This window comes from Danio rerio, chromosome 22 (assembly GCF_049306965.1).
Source record: "Danio rerio strain Tuebingen ecotype United States chromosome 22, GRCz12tu, whole genome shotgun sequence".
Classification (NCBI taxonomy): Eukaryota; Metazoa; Chordata; class Actinopteri; order Cypriniformes; family Danionidae; genus Danio; species Danio rerio.
The window spans coordinates 5,355,808-5,382,495 of record NC_133197.1 but is presented as its reverse complement, the minus strand read 5'-3'; the positions used below and the strand labels follow the sequence as shown (position 1 = coordinate 5,382,495).

The following is a 26,688-nucleotide window of genomic DNA, read 5'->3' as shown; positions in this document are numbered from 1 at the left end:
TCCTTGCGAAACCCCCACCCCAACCCCAACCAAACCCCGATATTCATTTCGCGAATCCCCACCTCCCCCCAGATTTTCACAGACATGTTGGCAGGTATGATGGTGCTATATGTCGGCGCACTTAACCAAACGGTTTTATTGATAACTGCTGTGTAAGTTATTACTTGGATTATTTTGGACGTATTTTTTGAAATCTCGACATTCTTGAGTTGTTTGTATGCATTGTAGTGCTTTGGGACTAAGAAAAGCACATCATACATTTTTTAAAATTATTATTAGACTGCAATATATTGTATCAGTCAAGAGTCAGAACTGCATATTTTCACATCCATATTTGGTTTGATATGAATCAGAGACTGTGCCAAGGGTAAAATCTTTGACCTTTGTCAGGGTAGACAGTCAGTTTATGTGGAAATGAGAAAAGAACCGAAAACCGAAAGAAGATGGGGAATAACAATGGTTGTAGTAAGTATTATGACCTTTCAATCTCAAATACAGGGGAACATAGATGTTACCTCAGGATTGTAACCACGCAACAATAAATTCTTCAAAACGTGTGAAATATACGCACTGACCTTCAGGATAATGGCATTTTGAATAGAGGATTCTAGAGATCATCAGAAACATGCTGTTAAAATGCCCCCTAATGCAGAATTAAAAACTTGAGCATTTGCACTTTTTGAGGGCTCCTGCATACCAGATGAACCAGAAATAAACCAAAGACATGAATAAGTATTTTCATGCTGCAGTGTGCCAGGTTATTAATTTTAAAAGTCACATCCTCATGCGTTTTTCTTTTTTTTTTAGGGACTAGCCCTGCTTGTGCTGCCCCATAAAGCACTAAGAGAGGGGGGAGTCTGCCTCCCCCTGGCATCCTGCTATAAAATCACGAGTGTAATTGTAGCGTACTCAGGCAGAACAGGAGTAATCAGATCAGTCCCGAGGCTGAGAACATATATATATGGAGGGGCACAGCATCAGCACCGGATTAAACCCCCCATCAAGTCCCCGCTTGCTGATTGAGGTAAAGACGAGTTTCCTGAAAGTAGGTAAACGAGATCAAGAGAGGGAGAGAGGAAAAGCCGTAAGAGGGAGTGGGAGGAAGAATGAACCAGAAAGGGAGGCAGCGCAGTGCGAGTAAGCAAGCGAAAGACAGAGAGAGAGAGAGAAAGAGAGAGAGGGGACGGGGAGGGAGTCGAAGGCAGGAAGCGAGCAACAGCCAGTGGAGAATAGAAATACAGGGAGTTTAAGGGAGCGGGTGGAAAACCGAGGCCCGTCGCCAAACAAGAGGACACCAGGAGAGAAGAGAGGTGTGGGGGAAAGAAGGGTAAGAGTCCAGAGAAAGAAAACACACCGGGATCACATCAGCAGGAGGAAGCAAGATACCAGAAGGTGGGGGTCGAAGTGAAGAAGCATGCAAGAGAAAGTTTGAACGCAGAACAGATGAGAAAAACATCTCCCGGTAATGACAAGGCCGGGCCACTTGAAGAAGGGACACCTACTCTCGAGAGTCCCCTTCTTGGGCCGCAGAATGTTCTCCGAGACAAAAGGGATTGTGGAGCAATCCATCAAATCATCCCAACTACATAACGGATTACAAAAACCTGAAGCTGACCTCCTTGCCTATTTTGGGAGTGGGGATCATGTAAGGAACACCTGTGGACCAAAGCAGGAGAATTCCCCCCTTAATGGATACGCATCCAAGGAACACGTAGACATTCAGGGGGGTCATGCGCAGCTTGCTGTAACTGGACAGATTTGTCAGACAAATTTAACCAGAGTGCGGTGGAGCCGGCCTCCTGGGAAGGGGCTGCAACATAACAGCGTCTCTGTGAACTACAGCTTGAGAGAATGCAGCTTTGTGGTCCACCGGCACCAAACCGAGACACACCCCTTCTTGAGGAAGTGTGCTCTGGACGCGCCAACACAGTTCAGAGGTCATGGAAACTGTGGCGTGCCTGTTTGTGGGGCAGACCAACAATCAGCCTCTGTGCAAGGGGCTCTGCTTACGCAGCAACATGCATCAGACTGGATGGACACAAGTGACACTCACATTTCGACCTTTAGTGAGGATTCAGAACTTTGCACTTTTAATGGACAGGGAACTTTAAGTAGATGCCTGGGACGTGTAGTAATGCAAGACTTGAACGGATCTAGTCTGGTGCAGGAAGTTATGCTGTCTACCAAAGATGTCAATCATACTAACCACCGTAAGTGTCAAGCAGGGGATTTCAGCAGACAAGAAGGAGCGAGTTTGAGCTCAAAACATTCAGAAAGAACCATTCGGGACCAGATCCAAAGAGTTGTTGTGAATCTTGAGGAAGTTCTACATGGGCTGAAAGAGATACATCTGGAAATGAAGGAGGTAAAGATTTATTTATCACATGGGGGTGTTTGCAGATGTTTCTCAATGATGAGTTCAACAAAGGACAGCATTTAAATGATCTGTTTAGATAAACCCCATCCATCAATTGCCCGATACTTTTAATGGTCGTACTTAAGATAACTCATGGACCATGAGTTTTGAGTTTTCAAATTTACCTTCATATCAATAATGAATTCTGTTTGTAGAGACCTTTGAATTTATTGCACATTGGGCAATTTCACTTCGGCGAGGGGATGGTGAAACTTTAATGCAGAAAGGATTGGTCTGATCTGCTCCATTTAGCAAATGTATTCAACGTCAAAGAGGAACGTTGGACCGTGGTTTATAGTTCCCTCAGACTGGGCAGAAGAAAGTGCCGCTTTCAGATTTCAATCACATTTTCATAATCTTGTAAACCAAGCTGTGAGCACTCTTGTGTGAAATCTGTAGAAACTTGAGATATGAATAGCAGTCTGCATTCCTTGGTGCATTTAATATGCTTTGTCTCCCTCCGGAATTCAGGTAGTCCAGAAAATAGACCTGTTGACATCTGACATTGATATAGGACAAGAGGAACCTGGGGATACTTTCAGAAGGAGCCCCTCAGGAAGGATGGACATCAAAGTGGCGTCCTCTCAAGGAGTCCACGATGAACCAGCCCTCAAAAAACCAACTCCATCTAGGGCACCACCAGCATATCCCGTCAGAGATCAAGGGCTGCGTGAGGTCGACCCGAAATTGGACTCAACTCAGGAGATGCTCCCTTCTCAAACATCAGGAATCAATTCAAAGCGCAGGAGCCAAAAGCCTCCTCCGTACCCCTATGCCAGCACGGGAAGAGTGAATCCAAAAGCTAAAGATAAAAGTCAGAAGACGCCCCCCTACCCCTTTAGACGAAGACTGCTCTCGACAATTGTTTGAGGAGACATCAGGGTAAAAAAAAAGTGGAGTATTTACGTGGCATACTCTGTTAGAGGCACCGATCTGGTAAGTTTGTTCTTCATCTGATCCAATAAACCAGCAGAAATTTATTGTCCGGAAAGTCTCTCAGGTCACTGTTGAACCGTGTAATACCTTTACTCTTTAGGTCTATAAAGAGGACATGACAAAAACGTCATGTACTAATAAATCTACAGAGTGGCATGGTTGACTGGGGACCACTTCTTAGATGTACTGTACGTCAAGGTAGCGGGAGATTATTTCTAGCCTTAGATGACATCTGGAGTGGGAAGCAATCACAATTCCAATTCCCCTGATCTCCCAGCATGCCCCATCTGCTAAAGGATTATTTTTTTATTGCTTTCCTAACTCTAGTTTAAGTCTTGCCTCACCAATATGATGTTCTCAGATACACATCCTATTTTAGTTTACACAATGCGATAACGCATGGCATTCAAACGGAAGCATTTTTCAACAGGTACTGAAAGAAACTAGGCACTTTTACAGAATAATGTCTCCCTCAAGTGTGCTGCAAGGCTCATTTCAAGCTGTAGTACCGCACAAAACATTCTCTGGCATGCTTTGCATTTAGTTTTTAAAGTATAGAATCTATAAAATCAAATAAAAACATCATGCTTTTGGTTCTCAAGACATTAATTTCTTTAATAGCTTGTGAATTGCATTGCAGGCTCTTTTATTCACAGTTGGGATACCGACAAGCCTTTCAAAGAGCTGACTGGACAAATCTTGAACAGAATCAGCAAATTTGTAGCTTGTTTTAATTTTATGCAGCAGAATTACACACATTTTGCACCCTTAAGAGTGCAAAAAAAACAGCCCTCAGAGGTTGTTGCTTTCAAACAGACACAATTCACTTACTTTACGCAAAAATATTAGGTATACAAAGTCAGCAAATAGTAAGGCCAGAAGTCAAATTGTTCTGATAACAGATTTATTCAAATTCCGATACATCGGTTATCAGAATAAAGCATGACTGGGAGACAAAAGGAACTGTAGTAACCATCTTGATGTTTTTTCCTCCACCACAGAAATACTCAAAGGATTCTGACACACCCCAAAGATTTAGTGGGAATTGTCTACAAGCGTGCCTTTACACCAGCCTAAGAAAGTAAGTATGAGCACTCTTGATAATCAGCTTTGCAGGTATGAATCAAAGTCAGACTGTAACCCTAGAAAACCCATAAATTCTGACAAGAACAGAAATCAATCTGCTGTTCTGCACTGAATATAAAGAAGCCTTCATAACACCTTACAAATATGAAAAAAATGTGCATGTACAATTTGTTTTACCCCTTATAATATCCAATAACAGACTTTTCGTCTACCTCTCTAAGATGATCACTCCAACCTTTGGCCACTGGCATCTGTAAGAAATCTTTTCTATCACAGTAAATTCATTTTTCAGAACGTCCAGTGCTGTGATTTCCTTCGCTTGACTTGTGACCGTGAGCAGATAATTGTGTCCAAAGCTGTTAAATAACCAACGTCCTTCGAATCGGCCAATCAGAGTTCATCATGCCGTATTCGACCAATGACAGTGAGCTTAGAAAGCTCCGAATGGAATTTTCCATCTCTTTGTGTCACTGAAAGACAGAATGAAGAGGTGCTCGATTAGAATCATCATATTTATAGACTTTTCTAGTCCTGTACTTAGGCCTGTAATCAATATACCGACTAATTATTTTTGTGATTACATTTTTATTGATTTTACATGTAAGTGGTCACAGCATCTTTACAATTTTCTTTCAATATATCCACTTATAACACATCAACAAGACGCCAATTATTTTTGGTGATGCAATATACTGTATATATATATATATATATATATATATACACACACACACACACACACAGTTGAAGTCAGAATTATTAGCCCCCTTTTGATTTTTATTTTCTTTTTTTCTTTTTAACAGACCAATGAAGTTTTCACAGTATGTCTGATAATATTTTTTCTTCCGGAGAAAGTCTTATTTGTTTTATTTCGGCTAGAATAAAACCAGGTATTAATTTTTTTAAAAACATTTTTAAGACAAAATTATTAGCCCCTTTAAGCTAATTTTTGTTTTCAATAGTCTACAGAACAAACCATCGTTATACAAGAACTTGCCTAATTAATCTAACCTGCCTAGTTCACCTTATTAACCTAGTCAAGCCTTTAAATGTCACTTTAAGCTGTATAGAAGTGTCTTGAAAAATATCTAGTCAAATATTATTTACTGTCATCATGGCAAAGATAAAATATACAGTTATTAGAAATAAGTTTTTAAAACTATAAGCTTAGAAATGTGCTGAAACAATCTTATATATCAATTTGTAATACATATACAATTTGGCTGATTACAATTGCGCATCTCTAACTGCACGTTCACACCAAAAGCGGCGAGAGCGTCAAAGTAGCCGGAAGTCATTCATTTTTAATGGGAGCCGGCGACAAGAAGCAGCGAGAACAGTTGAAATCAAGTCAACTTTATGGTAATGAGCTATGACGCAGTTCGGCAGCAAGCAATCGGAATGTAGAAGTGCATCGCTTGAGAGGAGTACAGAGAACACAGTCACTAAGAACTTTGGTTCCGATCACAGTTTTCCCAAGTGTTTGATTATTGCGGTCGCCGGATTTCCAATTATTTGCAATATTTTCTTACAGGAACATACATTAAAAAATTTACTGCCGAGTTACTGATGTGCTATATATATATATATATATATATATATATATATATATATATATATATATATTTTTTATTTTTTTTTTTTTCTTAAAAAAAAGTGTGAATCTTATACGACAATTACAATACGAGTATTGCTGCAGACATATGGACACATTGGTTAATTAGGTGGAGCAATTAAAATTTTCCTTAGTTAAAAGAATTTGATAATAAGTGTGCAACATCTTCACGCTTGAAAGCTTGTTTTATGTGGGGATGTAACTGATATGATATGCTGCAACGGCTCCTTTAAAAACAAGAACAATGAAGCAAATTTTGATGCTCTCCCGCCGGAGCTGAATGCAGACAGCATTGTTGCCAGGGCGGCCAGAGCGAACTTTGACGCTCTCACCACTTTCAGTGTGAACGCACAGTATTGGAGGTGTGAGTGACAGGGTGGTAAAAACACTATAGTATTTCATCTAATGTACTATAGTACTAAGCCAAAAATGAATTTAACTTTTTTAGTTGTTACCTTGCACTTTTTTCTCTTTATTAAGTTTTTTCACATTCCTATTCCAATGTCTATTTATTAAATTTCTATAATTATGAGTTCTTTGAAAATGGTGTGCTGCTTGTATTAAGATGCTATATTGTCATAGTCTTGAATTGACAATAATATCATTTATTACAATGATATTTGGTGCAATATATCCTACAACGATAAAAAGATATCGTGACTGGCCTAAGATGTGGTGTTGTCATAATTACTGGTTTAAAAGTAAACCATGGAAAATTTCCTGATGATTAGTATTACCATTAAAAAATGTCACTATCATGAAAGCGAGTGGTTGGCTGCGTCCGAAACCGCCTACTACTCAGTAGGTACTGCAATTGAATTCAAACGTACTACTCGGCCGTTAGAAAAGTGTGTTCTATACAGTATGAATGTGAAAAGTATGAATGGAATTCGGACGTACTCCATCCGCCATTTTGACAGTCACGTGACGTACCTGCATAATTTGCGTCGCTTTACTCCCATTCATGAATTCGCTCACGGGGCATCATGGGATAGCACAGCATGCATGGGATGCGCACTTTAGAATCTCGCCGGAAGTAGTAAGTCATCCCGGTACTTCTCGCATACTGTTTTTCGAATTCCATGAATTCGGACATACTACTCAGCTCACATACTGATTTTAGCATACTATATAATATGGAAGAATGCGGTTTCGGACGCAGCGATTATCTAAATTTTGAAGACTCATGGTAAACCCTACAACATTGCTTAAGGCTGCAATTAAAATGCATGTTTATAGAGACAGACAAAAAATGTAAACGTGGATCCCTGTGTGGTAGTTTTCCCAAATACAGGTTTAACAAATTACAAGATTTTCATTTTAACAGATTAAAAGACACACAAACACACACACAAAAAAACTATGTACATTAAATTATACTAACATAAGTAAACAAATCCATAACCAGGGCCAGACGGAATCTGCGGGCGTTTTTTGCTATTTCTGTGAAGAATTTTGGTAAAAATCTGTGGATTTCTGCTGAATTATTTTGGGAGTATAAAGCGGAGTATCATAACTAAAACCTTAATATATTAAATAAAAAGTTATAAATTACTGAATAAAAACTGAATAAATTCAAATTTACACATTTACTCTAGTAAATAAACAGAATTACGATGGGCTAAAAATCTGCGGAATTCTGCGGAAAATCTGCAGAAAAACTGCGAAATTCTGCGCGCGCAGATTCCGTGTGGGCCTATCCATAACTCAGTGATACATGTTAATGTTTGTTCCACAAATAATTGTATTAAGGCGAGGCAGTGGCGCAGTAGGTAGTGCTGTCGCCTCACAGCAAGAAGGTCGCTGGTTCGAACCTTGGCTCAGTTGGCGTTTCTGTGTGGAGTTTGCATGTTCTCCCTGCCTTTGTGTGGGTTTCCTCAGGGTGCTCCACAGTCCAAAGACATGCGGTACAGGGGAATTGGGTAGGCTAAATTGTCCGTAGTGTATGAGTGTGTGTGTGAATGAGTGTGTGGATGTTTCCCAGAGATGGGTTGTGGCTGGAAGGGCATTCGCTGCGTAAAAACTTGCTAGATAAGTTGGCGGTTCATTCCGCTGTGGCGACCCAGGATTAATAAAGGGACTAAGCCGACAAGAAAATGAATGAATAATTGTGTTATTAGTTCATCTCCAGATGTAAAAAAACTTGTGGGAATATGTGTGTTTTGTAAGACATTTTTAGCTCATTTTAACAAAACTGTAATAATGATAGCCCTTATAATTTTGGTCACCATAATCGCGTTATGAAACATGAATACCGTGTGATCTCTAATAAAATGGCCTTAAAATTGACTCTAGGTTTTGGAATAGCATATACGCATGCTCACCTGCAGACTCTGACACTATGTACTCTTCTTCTTTCAAAGCAACATCCCTCTGTCCACCCACGGCCGTCTGGGACTGAGAAGAAAAGAAATAGAGAGGATGAGCGACACAAGACATTAACAGAGAAAGCCTGGAGGAGTGGGCTGAATAACAAAGAGATCCTGACTAAGAATAACAAAAGGAGACATGAGCGAACGGCGCGCGCGTTTCATACGTGCTTTTGAACTTTTTCTTATTTACACCGGGGGACAAGGCCACCAGGACGTCACCGTCACCATCCTGCAACCGAGAAATTCAATGCAATCTGAAGATGAAGACGTTTTCATAAAGTACTGATATGCAACACCTGTACAAAAAATAAAAGGAGCTGACGGCTTTTGATCCGAGAGCGACGAGCGTTAGGAATCTGAATTAAGGATTTGATCTGCGGCAAATGTCAATGTCACGACTGACGGTAAATTTTAAAGAAGCTCTTCAAGAAAAAAAAAAACCTGTTCATTTTTTCCACACACACAAATAAAACAGCTATCTTTTCAATATTCATGCTTGATGAAATGTGTCAGCGCATTAAAAGCACATTTCTTCATATTGGATCATATTTTTTACTCCGATGATGTGCTGTCAGGTCATGAAGGAGAGCTGAAGTTAATATACTTACATATGCGGTGGCGTACTCGATCTTGGCTCCTTTTATCTCGGCTTTGAACTGCGTAAAAAACAAGTAGGACTTCCCTTGGGGCCTATCATGAAGAAATGACAGGAGAGAAATCAATAGCGTTTCATCTTGCATTACAAGCCGATGTTTTGAAAATGCAATTCACAAACCACACATTTTCAGCATCACTCATTGATTAGAGTGTATAAGTTACCTCCATACTGAACAGGAAAACATTTGCTCATCGTCACTTAGTCCGACACTCATTTGCCATTGCTGGAAGAAAAAAAGCAGAAAGGGTTCGCATTTAAGCCTGATCTTTGGTACAATTATATTTATTTACCTTTTAATTAAGGGTGTCACGATCCTCCAAGTCCTCGATTCGATTACATTTTCGATTCCAAAGGCACGATTCGATTTTCAATTATGAATAATTGATTAATTAATGACCAATTAATTATTTGTAGCCTACCGTTTAAACTACCTGACCTGCATGGTCTTTGTTTTACCCATAAACAAATCATACAGTACATGAATGAAGGCAAGATACACACATAATTACCACCTGTCAATCACTTTTTCTGCGGGACTCGTGAATAGGCAGTGATCTGTGTCATTATAATGGCGTCGGTAAAAAAGACGCACAACCAACAGGAACCAGCCAACAGTATCTGAGGTGTTCGCTAAAATGACTAAGTACAAGTGAGTGAAAGATTGAAGCAGTCCTCTGACTGCCTGGACCAGCTGTCTCGAGCGCAAGGCTGCGTCTGTGTCTGTGTGGTCACGTGATGTGCATTTTCAGAGGTAGAGAGGAAGGAGGGCTGCTCAGAAATGCTACACGCCACTGTGGATGTCAAATCTTTGTCGTTCTAAAATGCCATTTAAAAACAAAGACAGTGTAAACAGGGCCTGAGTGTGAACTTTTCGCGAGCGGATTTGCAACGGGGGCAGGCGGAGGATCGCGATGCCGGTGTTGTCTATCGGACGAACCGTACGTAATACGTACATAGCAGAGCTTGCAAAACTGTGTTTTTTTGTCGACAACACGAACGTTATCAACATAACTCACTGGAAATCCAAAATGCTTCCACACCGGCGACTTCATTGAAAGAGGAGAGGGTTTAAGCTCTGTCGACGGGTCTCCTGCGTCTGCCGTTTAACAAGCACTTCAACAAGCCTGTTTTTTTCCCGCTTGGCAAGCCAAGCTGACGTGACATGGGGGCGTGGCAGCATCAACGATTCTATTTTTTGATTCGATAATCGAAATTGATCATAAATTTCGATCGATTTCGATTAAAAATCGAAATCGTGACACCCCTACTTTTAATGCCATATCAGCAGTAGGGATGGACGATGTCGACCAATTTGGCATTGTACGATGTCTAATGTGAAACATTGCGATGAACGATGGCATTCAAAAGACCGAAGAGTCGTGAGATAGAGACAAGATTAATTAAATATTACGTTTAACAACTATAGTGAGACGCGATCCAGCGGTACATCCTTGATAAACTGTCAGACGTGCACTGCTCTCGGGGGTTTTGTGCTCAAAGCACCCGCTGACTGCTGGAGCTCAGACGTGCACATTTGCTGCAGTGCATGCCTGTCTGTGGTCACGTGATGTGCGTTTTCAGCGTTATAGTGTTGAAGGAGAGCTGTTTAGAAATGCTAGATGAAACGCCAGTGTTGATGTAGATCGTTTTCGTTCTAAAATACCATTTTAAAATAAATACGTTTTAGTGCAAACGGGGCCAAAAGCTGCGTCCCAAATGGCACACTATACACTATGCATTCATGCACTATGTACTTATGCACTTACACACTCAACAGGATAGTATATGTATGTAGTGGCGTCCCAAATGGCACACTAATGTGTTTTTACTAAGCGGAAATTCAAACCGTTTCCCTGATAACAATTGACGGTAGCCAAATCAGTGAAATAACCGACCGAATTATCAGATAATACCTGCCGTGAGTATTGAAGGCGCTATAATCACTCTCGTAGGAGAATTTTGCTTTCACCATCCAAAATAAATAAAGTTATTCAACATGTGCGTCTGATAGCTCCGCCCCTTCCACTACGTAAGCAAATCTGCGGTCGTTGAGTGCGTGAAGTGTCCATCATTACACACTTCATTTTACCAGCTGAATGAGTGCATCATCCGGGTAATTAAAGTGCACTTAATATTTTTAGAGTTTTCAGTGTGAACACACTACTTACACTATTTATACTACAAAATGGCGTAGAATAGTACATAAGTATGCGATTTGGGATGCAGCTAATGTGTGTGTTTTTACAAGCGAGTTGCTGCTGCAACGGGGGTGGGGTGGAGGATTGCGATGCCAGCTCAGCATCGTCTATCGACCCCAACCCTCATCAGCAGCATTGGCTATATTAATGGCAACATTGGTAATAAATATTAAATAGATCATATCATTTTTTTTAATAAGTAAGCATTATAAAGTACAATTATGTCAAATGAGTATGTTTTACAACATAATTAACGCACAATTGCTATAATTCCTCTGCTTTTAGAGGCAAAAAGTGGAATGTCGTAATCTAACAAATGAACCATGGCTTTACTACAAATAAACTTATTTTTTTTGTAGGTAAAGCTTGGTAACCATAGTTTAACCATAGTATTTGTAGTTTAACTGCAGATATACAAATGGTAATCAAAACGACAGGACACGTGGTTACTAGACTTCTATTACTATAAAAGACACTGTTAATTTTCGTAAGGGAGATTTTCAGCCATTCTGAATTACCTTACAATACTATCGGAAATATCTCAACACAAGAGATTAAAAAAATTGTGAATAAAAATATCTAATAACTAAATTAATTAACCACCAGGGTGTGAATTACAAGAGGGTTTGATCCCCCCTGAAGAAAATCAAAACAAGATGTATGGGTGGTCTGCACATCAGTAGTTAAGAAATAGTTTGAAATATTATCTTAAATAATATTCATTCATTTTCTTTTCGGCTTAGTTAATTTACTAATCAGGGGTCGCCACAGCATAATGAACCGCTAACTTATCCAGCATATGTTTTAGGGAGCGGATGCCCTTCCAGCTATCCTAAATAACATTACTAATTAAAATAATAGATAACTTAAATATACATTTGACCACTCCTATTATGATTCATACCATTGTGAATGCATGTTTGCGCTAATATTATCTAAGGGCCCATACATTTAGACACTGGACTTTTCTCCCCATAGACTTTCATTCATACGCATGCAAATGCGTCAGACCGGAAACGCAAGGTCGTGCGACAAGTTTCGCTGCGTTGGAAAGTTCAAGCTTGGTGAACTCTGACCTGCGAAAACTTATCACATGATTGTGTGAGACGAATCTTCCTGGCAGGTGTGTTGAAGCAAGTTGGTGATAAACTCTTCAGGACACCGCCCTCCAGGGCCGAGTTTGTACACCCTTGGCGTAAGTGTTTCTTGTAAAATAAGGGTTTGTACTGTAGGTGTCTGTAAAACTAGATGCGTCATTTGTATTTTAATACACACTTGCTCGCACATGGAAGTTAAACAGTAAAATAAAATATATGTGCAGTCTTTCATGGTCAGCCATTAATAGGTGCAGGAATGCAAACCTGTCATTTATTTAACATCACAAATGTCAAAGAGAACCACTCAATATCCCTCAAAACACTGCAAACAAAATTTTGATTAATAAATTTGAATTAAATGTAGTTTTGAATGTAGTTGAATTAAATATAACTTAAGGCATAGTAACCGAACATAGCCAATAAACCCCCCAATCGTCAATGTATAATTCACACCCTGTTAACCATCATGTATTAGTGTGCTTTAAACAAAATGCATTTATAAGAAATATCTTTAACAACTTAATGTATTAAGTAATAGCACATATTGCTACAAAATTAAATCATAGGCTTTTCTGGTGCAGGGTATTTATTTCTTTAAAAGTATTAAATATCTAAATATTTATAAATTGTCTTACCTCATTGGTTCCTCCTTGGCATGCATATGTGAAGGTGCATTTATACTTCTTCTAAAACAAGAAATAGAAACGTTTATTGTAAACAGATAAACAGGTTCACAATGCCAGGCTTCCTCCCACGAAATATGCTAATTTGTCAGACTGAACTTTAAATGAATGACTCCATGCTGGGGGGGACCATTACAAAAATAGACATTGTAACCATAACTCCAGTCTAAATAAATATATAAAATATGAAAACGACTTTGAAAAAAAAATGCAAATCTGGCACGTCGAGACGTCAATCACGCTTATAAAAGAGCGATGCTAACAGTGGCGTCACGCTGTCACAATAAGCTTGAATATGAGATTTAACTGAGCTTAAAATTAGTTTGTCAGTTACATAAATCTACAGAATTGATTCACAAGACTTTAATAGTGTACTTATTATATGTATGGTGCTTTTTGTGGTTATTTTTACCGTCCTTTTCGGAAGCTAACGTCCATCCACCTTAAAAGCGCGCGAAGATCCGTTAAAATTTCACAATCACAAAGGCTTGCGCGGGGTTGGAGCCACATGAAGGGTGAGTAAATAATGAAATAATTTGTGATTTTACACTAAAACATTCACTAAAAAAAGTTAACTCTAGCCGCTAGAGGGCACAATGAATCTCTACAATAGTCCAATGAGAAGCTGACGGGTGGATTTGAGGATTTCCTTTCTACACGTCGCGGTTTTTCAAACATATCATCCATTCATTACGAAAAGAGGTTAATATGAACTTAAATTAATATAAATGTTAAATATGAAACACGGTGGTGGCATTAATATGCTTTAAAATTCAATAACGAGTAAAAATGAGAGATGAAATGCGAGTGCGGACACATAGAATCGAGTATACGCAAATAATGCATTTTTGTAATCATAATAAACATACGGTGTTGTTAGAAGTAAACAAGTGCTACTCCATTAAAATATCAAACAGCTACTTACAAGTTTTGCAGAGAAAGTCTGCACAACTCCTCCAGGTTTGACATCGAAGTCCAGTGTTTTGGTCCTTTCAGCAGAACACAGTTCACAAAGCACAACAAACAGCAGCAGAAGATTCACAAACCATTTCATGTGCACAATAAATGCCATGATGCTTTACAGACAGGAGATCTGCGTTTATGTAGTGAATGAAAAAGGTGCCTGTACTGTTCCTGTATGTTCTTCATAGGATGGGGCAGTTCTGGAGTTTGAAATGTTAAGGCATCTAGTGGACTGGAGTAGAACAACAACTCACTTCTACATTTTCTTTTTTTCATTAGCCAAAACAAATATAGCTTCAACTGTATACATAATATCTGTGCTACTTTTAATTCTTAAAGATTAATACACAAAACATGCCAGGGGGGTTAAAAAATTGACACCTATCAAAAACTGTCTAGTCTTGAAAATTTATTAAAGTATTCAGTCACTTACGGTTGTGTACATTAAAACATACGCAAGTCTGCTTCTGCTGTAGAATTTAAAAGGTAAAACAAAAGTTTATCGAACAATATTTGACTAATATTTTAGCAATTTTGACTATATTATACTACTTTCCCTACATCACAGGGTTCAACGCTCAGGATTTTTTGTACTGGTCTGATTGGGCCAGTGGTTCAGATTTTTACTTGCCCTGCCAAAATTTTCACTGGCCCCACCAAAAAAAAAAAAAAGGGAAGTTAACAGCTATATTTTAAATAATGTGTCAAAAATAAAGTCTGTGAATCTACAATTTTAATACTAAAAAAAAAAATAATTAAAGTGTTATGCAAACAAAAAGAGTAGTATGGAAAATGTGGAGGTATTTTATTACAGCTGGAAATTATTTAACAAAAGATGGGCTGACTTGTCAAACTGACGGCAAACTGTGCAAAACATCACTTTTTTTTTTTTTTTTTGTCGCGTTGTTCACATGTAAATGTCTGCTTCCAAGACATTAGAAACTGACATTTTCTTTTAGCCTTCTCTGTACTGGTTGTTACCAGGTTATGGATAAAAATTGCATGCTCAAAACATCAAATCAGATAAGAGGAAGCGGAAAGCAATATGGTGTTTACGACATCACGGACAAGGTAATGTTTAAAGAATCAAAAGCACAAACTTAAAATCCACGCAATTGACAAATAGTCGCAGACAAATTAAATGTTAGTGACAAGGCAGCACTGTCCTAATCGGGCCAGTAATGATCCTGTCTACTGTCCCAAGCGTCTCTCACGCTGGCCCTGGGCCACCGGGCAGTCCTTATTGTTAAGCCCTGCATCACTATTTAGAAATAAATTGAAAAAATTCACGATTATTTCACCATTTCCTAAAATGTATCATATTTCTTTACTTTATCTCACAGATTTACACATAATAAGTCAAAATTACAAACTTTTTCCTCTTTAAACTTGCAACTGCCCATAAATTTGCTTGAAATGCCAGTTTCAAAATTTTATATATGTATATTCTGAAAATGCATGGGTAAAGCGGTGGCTCAGTGGTTTGCGTCGTCACCTCACAGCAAGAAGGTCGCTGGTTTAAGTCCCAGCAGGATCAATTGGCATTTCTGTGTGGAGTTTGCATGTCCTCCCTGTGTTCACGTGGGTTTCCTTCGGGTGCTCCGGTTTCCCCCACAGTCTAACGACATGTGGTATTGGTGAATTGGATAAACTAAATTGCCCGTATTGTATGAGTGTGTGTGAATGAGAGTTTATGGGTGTTTCCCAGTACCCGGTTGAAGCTGGAAGAGCACCCGTTGTGTAAAACATATCCTGGATAGGTTGGCGGTTCTGCTGTGGCAACCTCAGATGAATAAAGGGACTAAGCTGAAGGAAAATGAATGAGAATGAAAATGCATAAACATGTAATGTGTTATTATTATATTTTCAGTGCATTATGGCAAAACATACAAAGCCAAAATCAAGGCAAAATCTACAAATATACAGTATGTACTTCTGAGCCTGTTTTTTTTTATTTTATTTTTTTATCTGAATTGGAAACCTTTCTGTCACTTCTTATTAATATTATTCTAATTAATAATATTCTACAGACCAATAGTATGATTCAATGCGAATCTGAAGTAGGTAATTAAGCAATCCTCCATTTATTACACTCGTTTTCACTTCTCCAAACATCCTTCACCATCAGCACATGTTAGTTTTTCCTAAGCCCTAACACTCCTCAATGAGTACCTTGTATATGATTTACAGTAACTCGCTTGTGAGTTTTCTTCTTCATTTTGAGTCATGCAAAATATATTTGAATCAAATTTCCCCACACCGGTGACATAGAATTAATATTCACATCACATTTGGCTCAGATGTTAAAATATACTTCTACATTTTCTCCATAAGAGTTGTGTTCATATGACAGTGTTTCTGTTCACAGCGCCTCAGGAATTTCTCTTTCTTGTGTAATTGTAAATGTTTGGACAGCAGGGAATGTTTTCCCGAAACTTTGTTGCACTCTCAGCACGTTTGTGATCTTGAGCAAACTGAACTTTCCTGACTCTGATGTCTGACTGTGTTGATTTTACACTGCAGACCCATTTTTATTTAAGCCGTGACCAGAATTACTTTAGAGGATCTGGAGAATACATGAACTGGAAAAAAAGCAGTAAAGTAATAATATTACGCTGATAAATACTAAATACTATTACGCTAGCAGTAATACTATTACGCTAGCAGTAAATACTATTTATGACTAAATGAATGGAGCACAAAAAAAATCCGGTGAGTCATCAGGGTTCAACGGAGGATTTTTTTTAAGGATTTTTTTCTACTGGCCCGATCGGACATGGGGTTCAGATTTTTGCTTGCCCTGCCAATATTTTCACTGGCCCAACCAAAAAAAACAAATTTAATAGCTATTTTTCAGCCATAAATAAAACATTTTTTTAGAAAAAAATCATTATGCAAACAAAAGTAACTAAATGTGCAGGTATTTTATTGCAAAACAAAAGGTGGCTGACCTGCCAAACTGTTGGCACACTACAAAATATCACATAATTTTTTTAGCTATGGCATAACCTTGTAAATGTCTGCTTCCAAGACGTTAGAAACAAACGTTTTCTTATAGCATCATCATTTGATGTTGCCGCCATGTTGCTGTCACGTCGCTGTACTGGTTGTTACGAAAAAAATAACGTGCTCACAAAATCCAATCAGATAAGAGGCAGGTAGAATTTGAAGGTTTCGAATTTAGAAGGTAGAATTTGAAAGCTTAAAAACACAAACTGTTTCTCGATTCGAAGACTGTATTTGCACGCAATTGAAAAATAGTGGCAGGCAAATTAAACTGTCAAGCCATCAGCCACCTGATCGGGCCAGTAACGATACTGTCTACTGTACCGAGCATCTCACACGCTGGCCCCGGGCCATCGGGTAGTCCTTATTGTTGAACCCTGGTCATAAAGTCAGAATGAATCAGAAGTTGGTGCAGACTTTTCAGTTTGATGATGTGTTCCCAACTAAAACAGAATATTTAGTAGAGGGCGGGGTTTATTTTTGTGCTCTTAATATTTAGAAGGGTGTGGCTAAGCATACTGTATTTTGCTCAATCCCTCAAACGGACATCATCAGGTAGGGCTGGGTGATTTGGCCTAAAATCAAAATCACGATTAATTGAACATTTTAACTCGATTACCATCAATAAACAATTATTTATTTATTGATGTTTTTGCCTTCATAGTTCACTGACAAGTTTTGTACAGTAAATGAGGTCACATTATAAGTGAGAGATGTTTGAAGGGTGCATTACTACATTTTTAAATAATTGAAATAAACACACTATCTACTAAATGTGATTATTTATTGAATAACGCTGAACAACTGAAATTAAAACACACATTGCCTAATATGCAGCTCTCCGCGTCGCTTATCCTCCTCACCACTACCAAACCGACCAATCACATAGCTTGTTACATGTTGTTGTGACGTGTAGTTAAATTCTTTTTACATAATATCAGAATAATATGATGAGCATAAATTAGCATTAACAGAGCGGGGTCATGTGACTCCACAAACAGCAGGAAAAGTAACTGAAAAAATTGACCTAAAAAATTTTTGATCGATTATTGGTTCTGAATGTCGATATCGATTACTTTTTAATTAATATCGCCCAGCCCTATCATCAGGCTAGGATTGCTATTACCAAAACAAAAGTTGTCATTTTGTTTCAGTAGATAAAATTGCACAAATTAATTGTTCACTGGGCGTCACGGTGGCGCAGGGGGTGGCACGAATAAATTACCCAGATCTCACGAGGAAACCTAACTGTTTTTTCAGTTTAATGGCTAATTTAGAGTTCAGTTGTACAAAAATGTACGATTTTAAAAAGGAGGCATGGCAACCAACCCCTAAACCAAGCCATCATTGGGGGATGAGAAAATTGTACTAAATTGTACGAATGAGATCGTACGAAATCATACAAATTTAAAAAGATACAACTTGCCGTGAGATTATGTTGAAATAAATATTTTATGTATGTTTTTAAACAAAACTTTCTTGATTAAAACATGTTTATTTCCAACGCTTTATAATCAGGACAAAATTAAAAGTATAAAAAACAATATTTGTAAAAGTTAGAAGAGATCAACAAATAAGAAGCTATACATCATATAGCCTTTTTGATTGTGCTTATAGCTTCAATTCAGTCTGTTTATTTGTATAGTACTTTTCACTTCATTATTTTTCCAAAGCAGCTTTAGGGTACGTGTCCACCGAAGTGTTTTTGCACTGCACAAATGCCAGCTTTTAGGCTTTTTAGAACATTTTAGTTTATTTTAGAAATTTTTAGTTTGTTTGTTTTTTCGGTTGTTGTCAATAGAAGTGGCGCATTTTAAAAATGACAGCTGCGTTTTCTGCATTTTTAAACATTTTGACCATTGAAGAAGCTAATTTTTATTTATTAAATTTTTTAAATAAATCACTCTAATTTCTGCAGAGCAAAAAATGCTTCAGTGGACACATCCTTACAAAAATTGCAAATTATAATCAATATTATAAAACGTTAAAGATGTCAACCGTATGCAGTTAATATGCAGCAAAACAACATAATGTACTATTTCAAAATTATATCTATTCTATGTCTTTGTAACAATTAGTTTTAATGCGTTTATACAAAAGTGTCTGGTGCATATAGAGAGGAAAAATTGTGTTTCCTACAGGTGGTTAGCTTAGCTTTAATAAATATTAGTCTCTTTGCTAGCCAAGAACATAAACCAATAAGTAAGGAATAGTTGATGATGGACAGAAAATAATGGATGTAGACCTCTGTTCAGATGTAGTATTTCAGACATTTGTCAGCGTTTTGTCTTCAAACTGCTGCTTTGTTCTTACACATCTCATCCAAAGCCTTCTGTTGTGTTTTAATGTGATTTTTGACTCTTGTAGATGTAAAATAACTGAAATCATTCAGCGTAGGGATATGAAACTGCAATGCCCCTTCAGGCTGTTCGTTTATCTGAAATGTTCATCAGCCCATCAGAATCAAACATTCAACAACCCACGTAGTATAATTTAAAATAAATAACAAGAATGCCTAATCCAGGCGTGACCAAACTCGGTCCTGCATAGTTTAGTTTTAACTTCCTTCAACACACCTGCCTGGAAGTTAGTATACCTAGAAAGAGCTTGATTAGCTGGTTCGGTGTGTCTAATTGGGGTTGGAACTAAACTAGACTCCGGCCCTCCAGGACTGAGATTGGACACATCTGGCCAAATCAATCCATCGCAATGTGATTCTGAATATGTTTGGAGGATTTTAGCTTGCAGCACCACTGGAGGTTTAGATGAATACACTAGATCAGTATCTGTGGAGAAAAGAAATATCATGAATGTGTTTGCAATAATAATAACAATGAGATTTCAGTTTTAGCGTATACTTAAAAAAAACTCACCCGGTGATCCTACAGTTGTTTGTTTGGACGTACAATCCTGTGTATCGGATATCACATCTAACAACGTTATTGGAGAAGTCTGACTCCTGCACTTGAAAACCTGGGTTTACCGTTACCTGTAAATTAAGGAGCATAATAACTTTAATAGATGTTTTGGTGTCACCAAAGAGTGTTCATCAAAGGCGGCAACACCAAAGCTCCAAAAATACAAATTTATTAAATTAAAAAAGCTGATACAAAGCGTGTAACATTTCGAGCCACACGGCTCTTCATCAGACAAATGTAATCATTTTTAACTTAATTTAACTTAATTTGCACCTTTGGCATTTTTTGGCTGAACACCCAGTTAAGAGGGATGTGCGTGCTTTTGTACAGCTTTTTCGTGTCACTAAATAGTGAAATTATATCCTCTAAACTCGCCTTCAGAATATAATCTCCAAGAGAAACATCTGTTATATCAATCCATTGGCAGTCGATGTTAGCATGGTAGGTGTCGTAGCAACCAGGGCCCAATCCCTGCTCCGAGAAAGAGTTTTAAATCAGCTTTATTGTGGATAAAACTAGATATTTTGTATTGAAACGAGTAAGTGTTTTCTCTTGACCTGTGTGTGAGCTGTGCAGGCGTATCTTCTCCTCACTCCTGGATCACAGCTGGTGTCTTCCAGACAGAAACTGGCTTTATGACCCTCAGCCACTTTTCTGCCCGTAGCAGCGTCCAGAAGGTCATAATTGCTGAAGGCATCCATGCTGTGATAATGCCTTCAAGAATAAAACAAAAATACAACATAGCAATGTAGTAAAATATTCACATTGACTACATTTACGTCAAATAAGTGGCCTTAATCTGAAAAACACAATAATATGATTAAGGCATTGACATGAGTTGCTTTTTGAATGTTCCTTTTTACGATCCCGTTTTACATGTTACAGCACATAATTCGTTTAACGTCATTGTATTACGACGATATCCACATTTCATGTAATTTGGGTTTCATTTTTATTTTGTCAACTTTAATCAAAAATTGCTGTTTACATGCTAGACTCTTAATCAGAGTATTGTCTTAATTGTATAAATTTTTTTTTTTTTTGATAATCTTACAAATAATTTTTCTAAAAGGCGTTTTTGTTTTATGAGGACCATACTGGGTTTCATAAAAATCTTTTGGGAAAATGTTCAGTGAAATAATCAATATTTACTTAATGTGAAAAACATTTCAATCTTAAAAATAACATTTTTTTGTCCCCTATAAAGAACTGGGAAAGTTGTTTGCGGTTTTGCATTCAACCCTTTGATGGGTTTGATCATTTGTAACAGAAAAATATGTTTGTTTCAATCAGAAAGGTTTGGAAATTAGTTATGGTTTTGGCATTTAAACATAAACAAATGTATATAAAACTGAAAGCAAATGTTTGATTCATATCCCCAATAAATAAATGAATTAATAAACATTTTATTGTGTGTTTTTTTTCTTAACCACAGTCTTAAATAATCAAACGAATTAAAAAACTAACTTTTAGTGTGTTAAAAAATATTTCAGATTTTCTTTTTTTATTTGTTTATTAAACTTTTACAGATATAACAAAGTAATTTTAAAAAGAAATTTAAACAAATATAATTACCACCCATACCCTCTACACAAGTTGAAATTACATCTATCTAACAGCGAAAAGAAGAAAATAAATAAATAAAAACAAATAAGTAAATAAAATAAATAAATTACAAAATAAAAAATAAATAATTAAAAAATAAAACCTCTGTACAGAATACACATTCTTTGATAACCCAATGTTACAAAAAATAAATTTCAGGTATTTATATAATTTTATTTTAAGTCTCTTGGAAAATGCAGGCAATGGATTATAACTTATGCATGAATATGATTTAGAACCATAAATCCCCTAAAAATACAAATTACTCCAGCATTGATATTTATTGGATTTCATTTTTTCAGTTATTAGCAGAAGTGGTGGGAAAACTAATATGCACTGTGCTTATTTTAGCTGTTTTTGGAGTCAGTTGAACTTATATTGAACTTTTTCATATAAAGGGCCAAAAACCAAATATCAATGAGAGCCATGGGCTGAAGGTAAATATCAAACCATATTTGAAACTAAGTTTATTTGGGTATTTTTATTTTTTAATTATTTAAAAATCAATTGAAAACATTACTTTAGATCCTAAAATTAATCAATGCAGTATAACATTTTAAACATTTAAAATAATAACTTAATGCAACAAAAACATAAACAGTCACATTTATAACACAGTGGAGTTCAATGCTGAATACACTAGTCAAGCAGAATTTGCATTGATTTGCTCACCAAAGTCTTTTGGTGATCGTATGTACGTTTACACTAAATCTCATTAATTGACACCATTTAATTCAAAATTTTACTTCAGGTAGCGTTTAACAATAAAACAAACAAAAAAAGTTACATTTAGATTTGAAATGACAATCTCTAAACTATCCCCTTCATTTCGCCTCTCTTCTCAGATGCGATGGCGGGCAAAATCAAAGGTTACCATGGGCCAACTTTGGCCAGCAGGCCCTGGTTTGGGCATCACTGAAATAGAATCTAAAAATCAACATACAGTGATCAGATATATAACACTTTCGGAAAATTGATTGATATTACTGATCTGGAAACAAAAAGACCCTCCCCGCTGCTCTACATTGATAAAGACATTGATAAACTACTACGTTGATAAACTTGAGAAGTTCGGACTTTCCCTTAAAAATAAAACCGAGAATTTCTATGTAACATGGAATCCATTTGTCGAGTACTTTAACAAGAAAGCTGTAAGTGAACCCTATAAACACCTCAACCCAACCCCCCAAAATTACAGATTAAATATACAAACAATATTGATCAAGTTAAAACGCATTAAACTCAATTTGTTTTTAAATTAGTACACTGTAAAACATTTCAGTTGGTAAAACTTAGAAACTGAAGTTCACCAGCTGCCTTAAAAATTTTAGAGAGATTCTTTGTTTCAACTTAAGATGTTCAGTTTCACAATACATTTAATTGAAATTCAACATCTTAAGTTGAAACAAAGAATCTCTTTAAATTGAGTTGACTCGCATTTTCAAACTTTGTATGTTTATCCAAGTGAAACATTTTGTCACCCTGCAGCCCAAGACCGGTTACTCACTGAAGCTAAGCAGGGCTGAGCCTGGTCAGTACCTGGATGGGAGACCACTAGGGAACACTAGGTTGCTGTTGGAAGTGGTGTTAGTGAGGCAAGCAGGGGGCGCTCAACCTGTGGTCTGTGTGAGTCCTAATGAGTCCTAATGAAGGGGACACTACACTGTCAGTGGGCGCCGTCTTTCGGATGAGATGTTAAACCGAGGTCCTGACTCTCTGTGGTCAATAAAAATCCCATGGCACTTCATGGCACTCTCTACAGTGTATTTACCTTGCATTGTGGCACCAGAAGGCTACCCTGAGCCATGAATAATTCTCATTTAGAAGAATCTTTGAATAAAACTGTCTGCTAAAATGTCATGTAGAGATAATATTGGTGAATGTTGTACAACGTAAAACTGTGATAGACCTACTGGTGGCAGCTGTGCCATTCCCAATCATAATGTGGTTTCACAGGGAGAAAATCTGCTGTGCCTTGATTTTTGACTCTCTGAGGAAATCGGAGGAGCACTCTGTAATCAAGGTCCCTCACACTCGAGCTGTACGCTGAACTAGAGGGAAAAGGAAAATACCAATTTATAATGGTCAAAAGGTCTCACATTTTTGCTGCTTTTTTAGTTTGGTTGCCAAATAGAGTTAGTACTACCTGGAAAGGCAGTTCTCCTCTGCGGCACATCTTAATGTGTACATCTGCACTCTTTGGATGTAAGATGCTGCTTGGATATAGTATGGATCAGGAATGAGATCAGGCAGTCCTAGAAAAGATTATTATAACTAATACAATTATTATATTACTTAAGAATGGTTACAACACAACTCACATAAAAATACTGTATACAAATAAATCACATCATGGAAAATTCAATTTAGAACCCAGATATAATCACAACTATTTCATATTAATTACTGTCTATGGTATAGTCTATAAATAAGGTTGATCTCTCAATTTGTCTTTAAATGACTGTAAAAACACTTGCGAAATCAAGCTGTAAAATATCGACTTTTCATCTGAAGCCAAGGCAACTACTGTCATCTGTTTATTATAGTTATACATGCAGTACAAATATGCTTAACCTGTACAAGCACAAGGCTTGTTATTTACAATCGGTACACTGAATAAAAAGGCATAAATGCTGTCTTGGCCTTATGGAAATACCTAGAATGACCTGTTGCTCTCTGGGGTGATGGTTGGTGCGAGTTTACCAAGTAGGACAAGATTAACAGGATTAACATCTATGTTGATCCTGGAACAACATTCCAATCAGCCAATCAGTTTTAAGGAATACATTTACAGTTTATGTTAGGGTTAACCTTACAGTTAGGATTATGGTTTCCTACATAGTTATCCAACTATTATTTCTCTCTGATTTTTAAAAAAAAATAAATTACAGTTAGGGTTAAGGATACGGTACGGATTACATTTACAAACAGGAATGTTCCAGGCTCAACAAACATAGATGCTATTCCAGGATCACATCCTACTTGGCAAAATTACACTCACCCTGGGGAGATATGCTCACATTTTCATAGGGAATCATGTTCTAGAAATAGTTTACTTTAAGATGATTCCTCACCAATCATACACACCAAACATGGCATTTATATTACTCTATATACATCACAAATGAAGTCAAAACCCTCATTTTAAGTTGTAGCTAATATTTAGCCATCAGTGGGCGCCAAAACCCCCCACAAACGAGTCTACTTGACCAAAACTCGACTAATTTAAAACGGTTGAGCGCGTTAAACAATATTTACAATTCGTAGACAGAACGAAAAAGCACATTTTTTTGTTTTACCATTAAGGAAATATCTTATACCATGACTTGTTTCCGTCTGAGGAGATCCCTGTGGTGTGTTGGATATTTGGCCAACAGTGGGCGCCAAAATAACACAAACGCTACGATTGAGTCAGAAATAACCTTTAAAACTACATTAAAAACGAGCAAACTTTAAAGTCGAGTGCTCTAAACGTTATTTATAATAACACAGAAAAGTATTGTGTATCAGTACACAGAAAAATTTTCCTTACCATTAAGGAAATATCTTGTACCATGACCTGTTTCTCTCTGAGGAGATCTGTTGGTATTCCCATACGGGAGCAGATTATAGAAAGAGTTTCTGTTTGCTTGATGATTCGTTGGTTCATCATCAATCATACTCTCACCTCCTCGTGCTTCAACTTGGACAAGAGGATTTCTAACATTCCTGACATTACCAGATGCTGAAGGTGCATCTAAACTTGGGGAAAGTTTAGATTTATTAGTAGCATTACTAATAGGTTGAGGTTTAGCATGCTGTTTCTCCTCAGGAGTGGGTGGTTTTCCGGTAGCTGGTGATGGTTGTTTTGCTACTGGTTGGCTGGTAATCTTATGTTGTTTTGGTGCCCTTGAGATCTCTGAATTTTTTACTGGTCCATGTGTAGTTGTTCCAGTTGGTGATGTCCTATAAGGCCAGGTCTGGGTGCGCAGAGTTTCATCTGAAGAAAAAGCAACTTTTTTTGCATGCAAAGGCAACTGATTATTATTCCTGATGTGGCCTGAGATCATGTGTTTTGCATTCAAACCAATGTGGCCTGGCACAGGGCTTGAACGCACCACATGCCCAGCTGTGTGCATCCTTGTTTTGGCAAATTGTCCCATGAAAATCCTGCCTGTGAAACTTGGTATAATCTGCCTCCTCAGTAAGAATCTTGCATGTTGTTTTCCAGAAGCAGGTGCATGATACTGAGAGCTGGCGCTCAGTAAACTGTAAACCTGCCCATTAGTTTCCCACTTAACCTTGTGTTGCCAGGCTCCATGGTTCTGTGCAGTATTTAAAAACACCAGAACACATAAATGTATGGATAAGCAGAAAATAAATGAATATTTAGTCATCTTAAAATTATAATCTGAGTACTTTCTAGCAGGTTTGGCATAAGAATGTGCAATGTTTTAATTCCCAAAGCTTTTATAAATAAGAGCCCAAGTCCAGATGAAGGCGGTACAATAAGGCGTTTCTCTCTCCGGACATTCCCCACTTTTTCCTCTCGGAAGTTTTACGAAAAATATACATGCTGCCATTTTAAAAGAGCTTTTGTCCACATACACATGGAAGACCAGGAGTGACGCTTCACTCATTTCAATAAAAATAGATGTCACCTTTAAATGGACTAATTAACAGACAGAAATTAAATGTTTATTTAAAATTGTTTAAAAATAGCCTTCAATAAAACAACAAATAATTTTGTATAAATACACAAATTTGGAATGGTTTTACTCTTGTTTTTAAACATTAATCGAACCATGTACATTAATAATAAATTACATTTAAATACATAAATATATTTTAAAGTATTAATTTTATTAATGTTTTCAAATGTCATTTAAAGAAACTGATTTAGGTTTATAAACTAGCTTATAAGCTTTTTTAGTATTTCTTTCATTGTAAATCATTGGATTTACCTCTAGGGGGAGTAAGAACTAAACTTTTACTTTTTTTAGTGCTTTAAGTGCTTGCTACTGTCAAAGTAAACAAAATGGCTACATATACAAATCAATAAGACACTGAATAATATTTAAGTGTCAGCTATACCTTTGTTACCAGTTAAATCGGCTATATATTTTTTTTAAATCGTTCCACTAGTGCAAGTGACT

The 26,688-nt window shown here is 37.2% G+C and overlaps 3 protein-coding genes across 4 annotated transcripts; 1 reads left to right on the top strand and 2 right to left on the bottom strand.

Annotated features, from left to right (window-relative positions):
- Positions 1–1,221: 1,221 nt before the first annotated feature.
- On the top strand, positions 1,222–8,914 carry LOC101884287 (uncharacterized). The gene is made up of 4 exons (XM_068216399.1): positions 1,222–2,365; positions 2,888–3,352; positions 4,354–4,433; positions 8,417–8,914. Exons 1-2 carry the CDS (start codon positions 1,466–1,468, stop codon positions 3,284–3,286), a joined length of 1,299 nt encoding a protein of 432 aa, XP_068072500.1. The 5' UTR covers positions 1,222–1,465; the 3' UTR covers positions 3,287–3,352; positions 4,354–4,433; positions 8,417–8,914.
- mydgf (myeloid-derived growth factor) lies at positions 3,941–14,227 on the bottom strand. The gene is made up of 6 exons (NM_001002480.2): positions 13,987–14,227; positions 13,014–13,064; positions 9,245–9,306; positions 9,034–9,115; positions 8,378–8,450; positions 3,941–4,908 (listed from the first exon to the last, which is right to left on the bottom strand). The coding sequence occupies exons 1-6, from the start codon at positions 14,131–14,133 to the stop codon at positions 4,829–4,831; spliced, it is 495 nt and encodes a 164-aa protein (NP_001002480.1). The 5' UTR covers positions 14,134–14,227; the 3' UTR covers positions 3,941–4,828.
- A 3,575-nt stretch (positions 14,228–17,802) lies between these two features.
- loxl5a (lysyl oxidase-like 5a) lies at positions 17,803–25,929 on the bottom strand. 2 transcript variants are annotated; one of them, XM_073936670.1, is made up of 7 exons: positions 24,874–25,113; positions 23,700–23,808; positions 23,467–23,604; positions 20,506–20,662; positions 20,324–20,419; positions 19,904–20,019; positions 17,803–19,816 (listed from the first exon to the last, which is right to left on the bottom strand). In XM_073936670.1, exons 2-7 carry the CDS (start codon positions 23,741–23,743, stop codon positions 19,810–19,812), a joined length of 558 nt encoding a protein of 185 aa, XP_073792771.1. In that variant the 5' UTR covers positions 23,744–23,808; positions 24,874–25,113; the 3' UTR covers positions 17,803–19,809. The 2 variants fall into 2 exon arrangements, with proteins under 2 accessions (XP_073792771.1, NP_001424462.1); NM_001437533.1 differs by having other exon boundaries at positions 18,648–19,816; positions 25,086–25,929.
- Between the last annotated feature and the right edge of the window lie 759 nt (positions 25,930–26,688).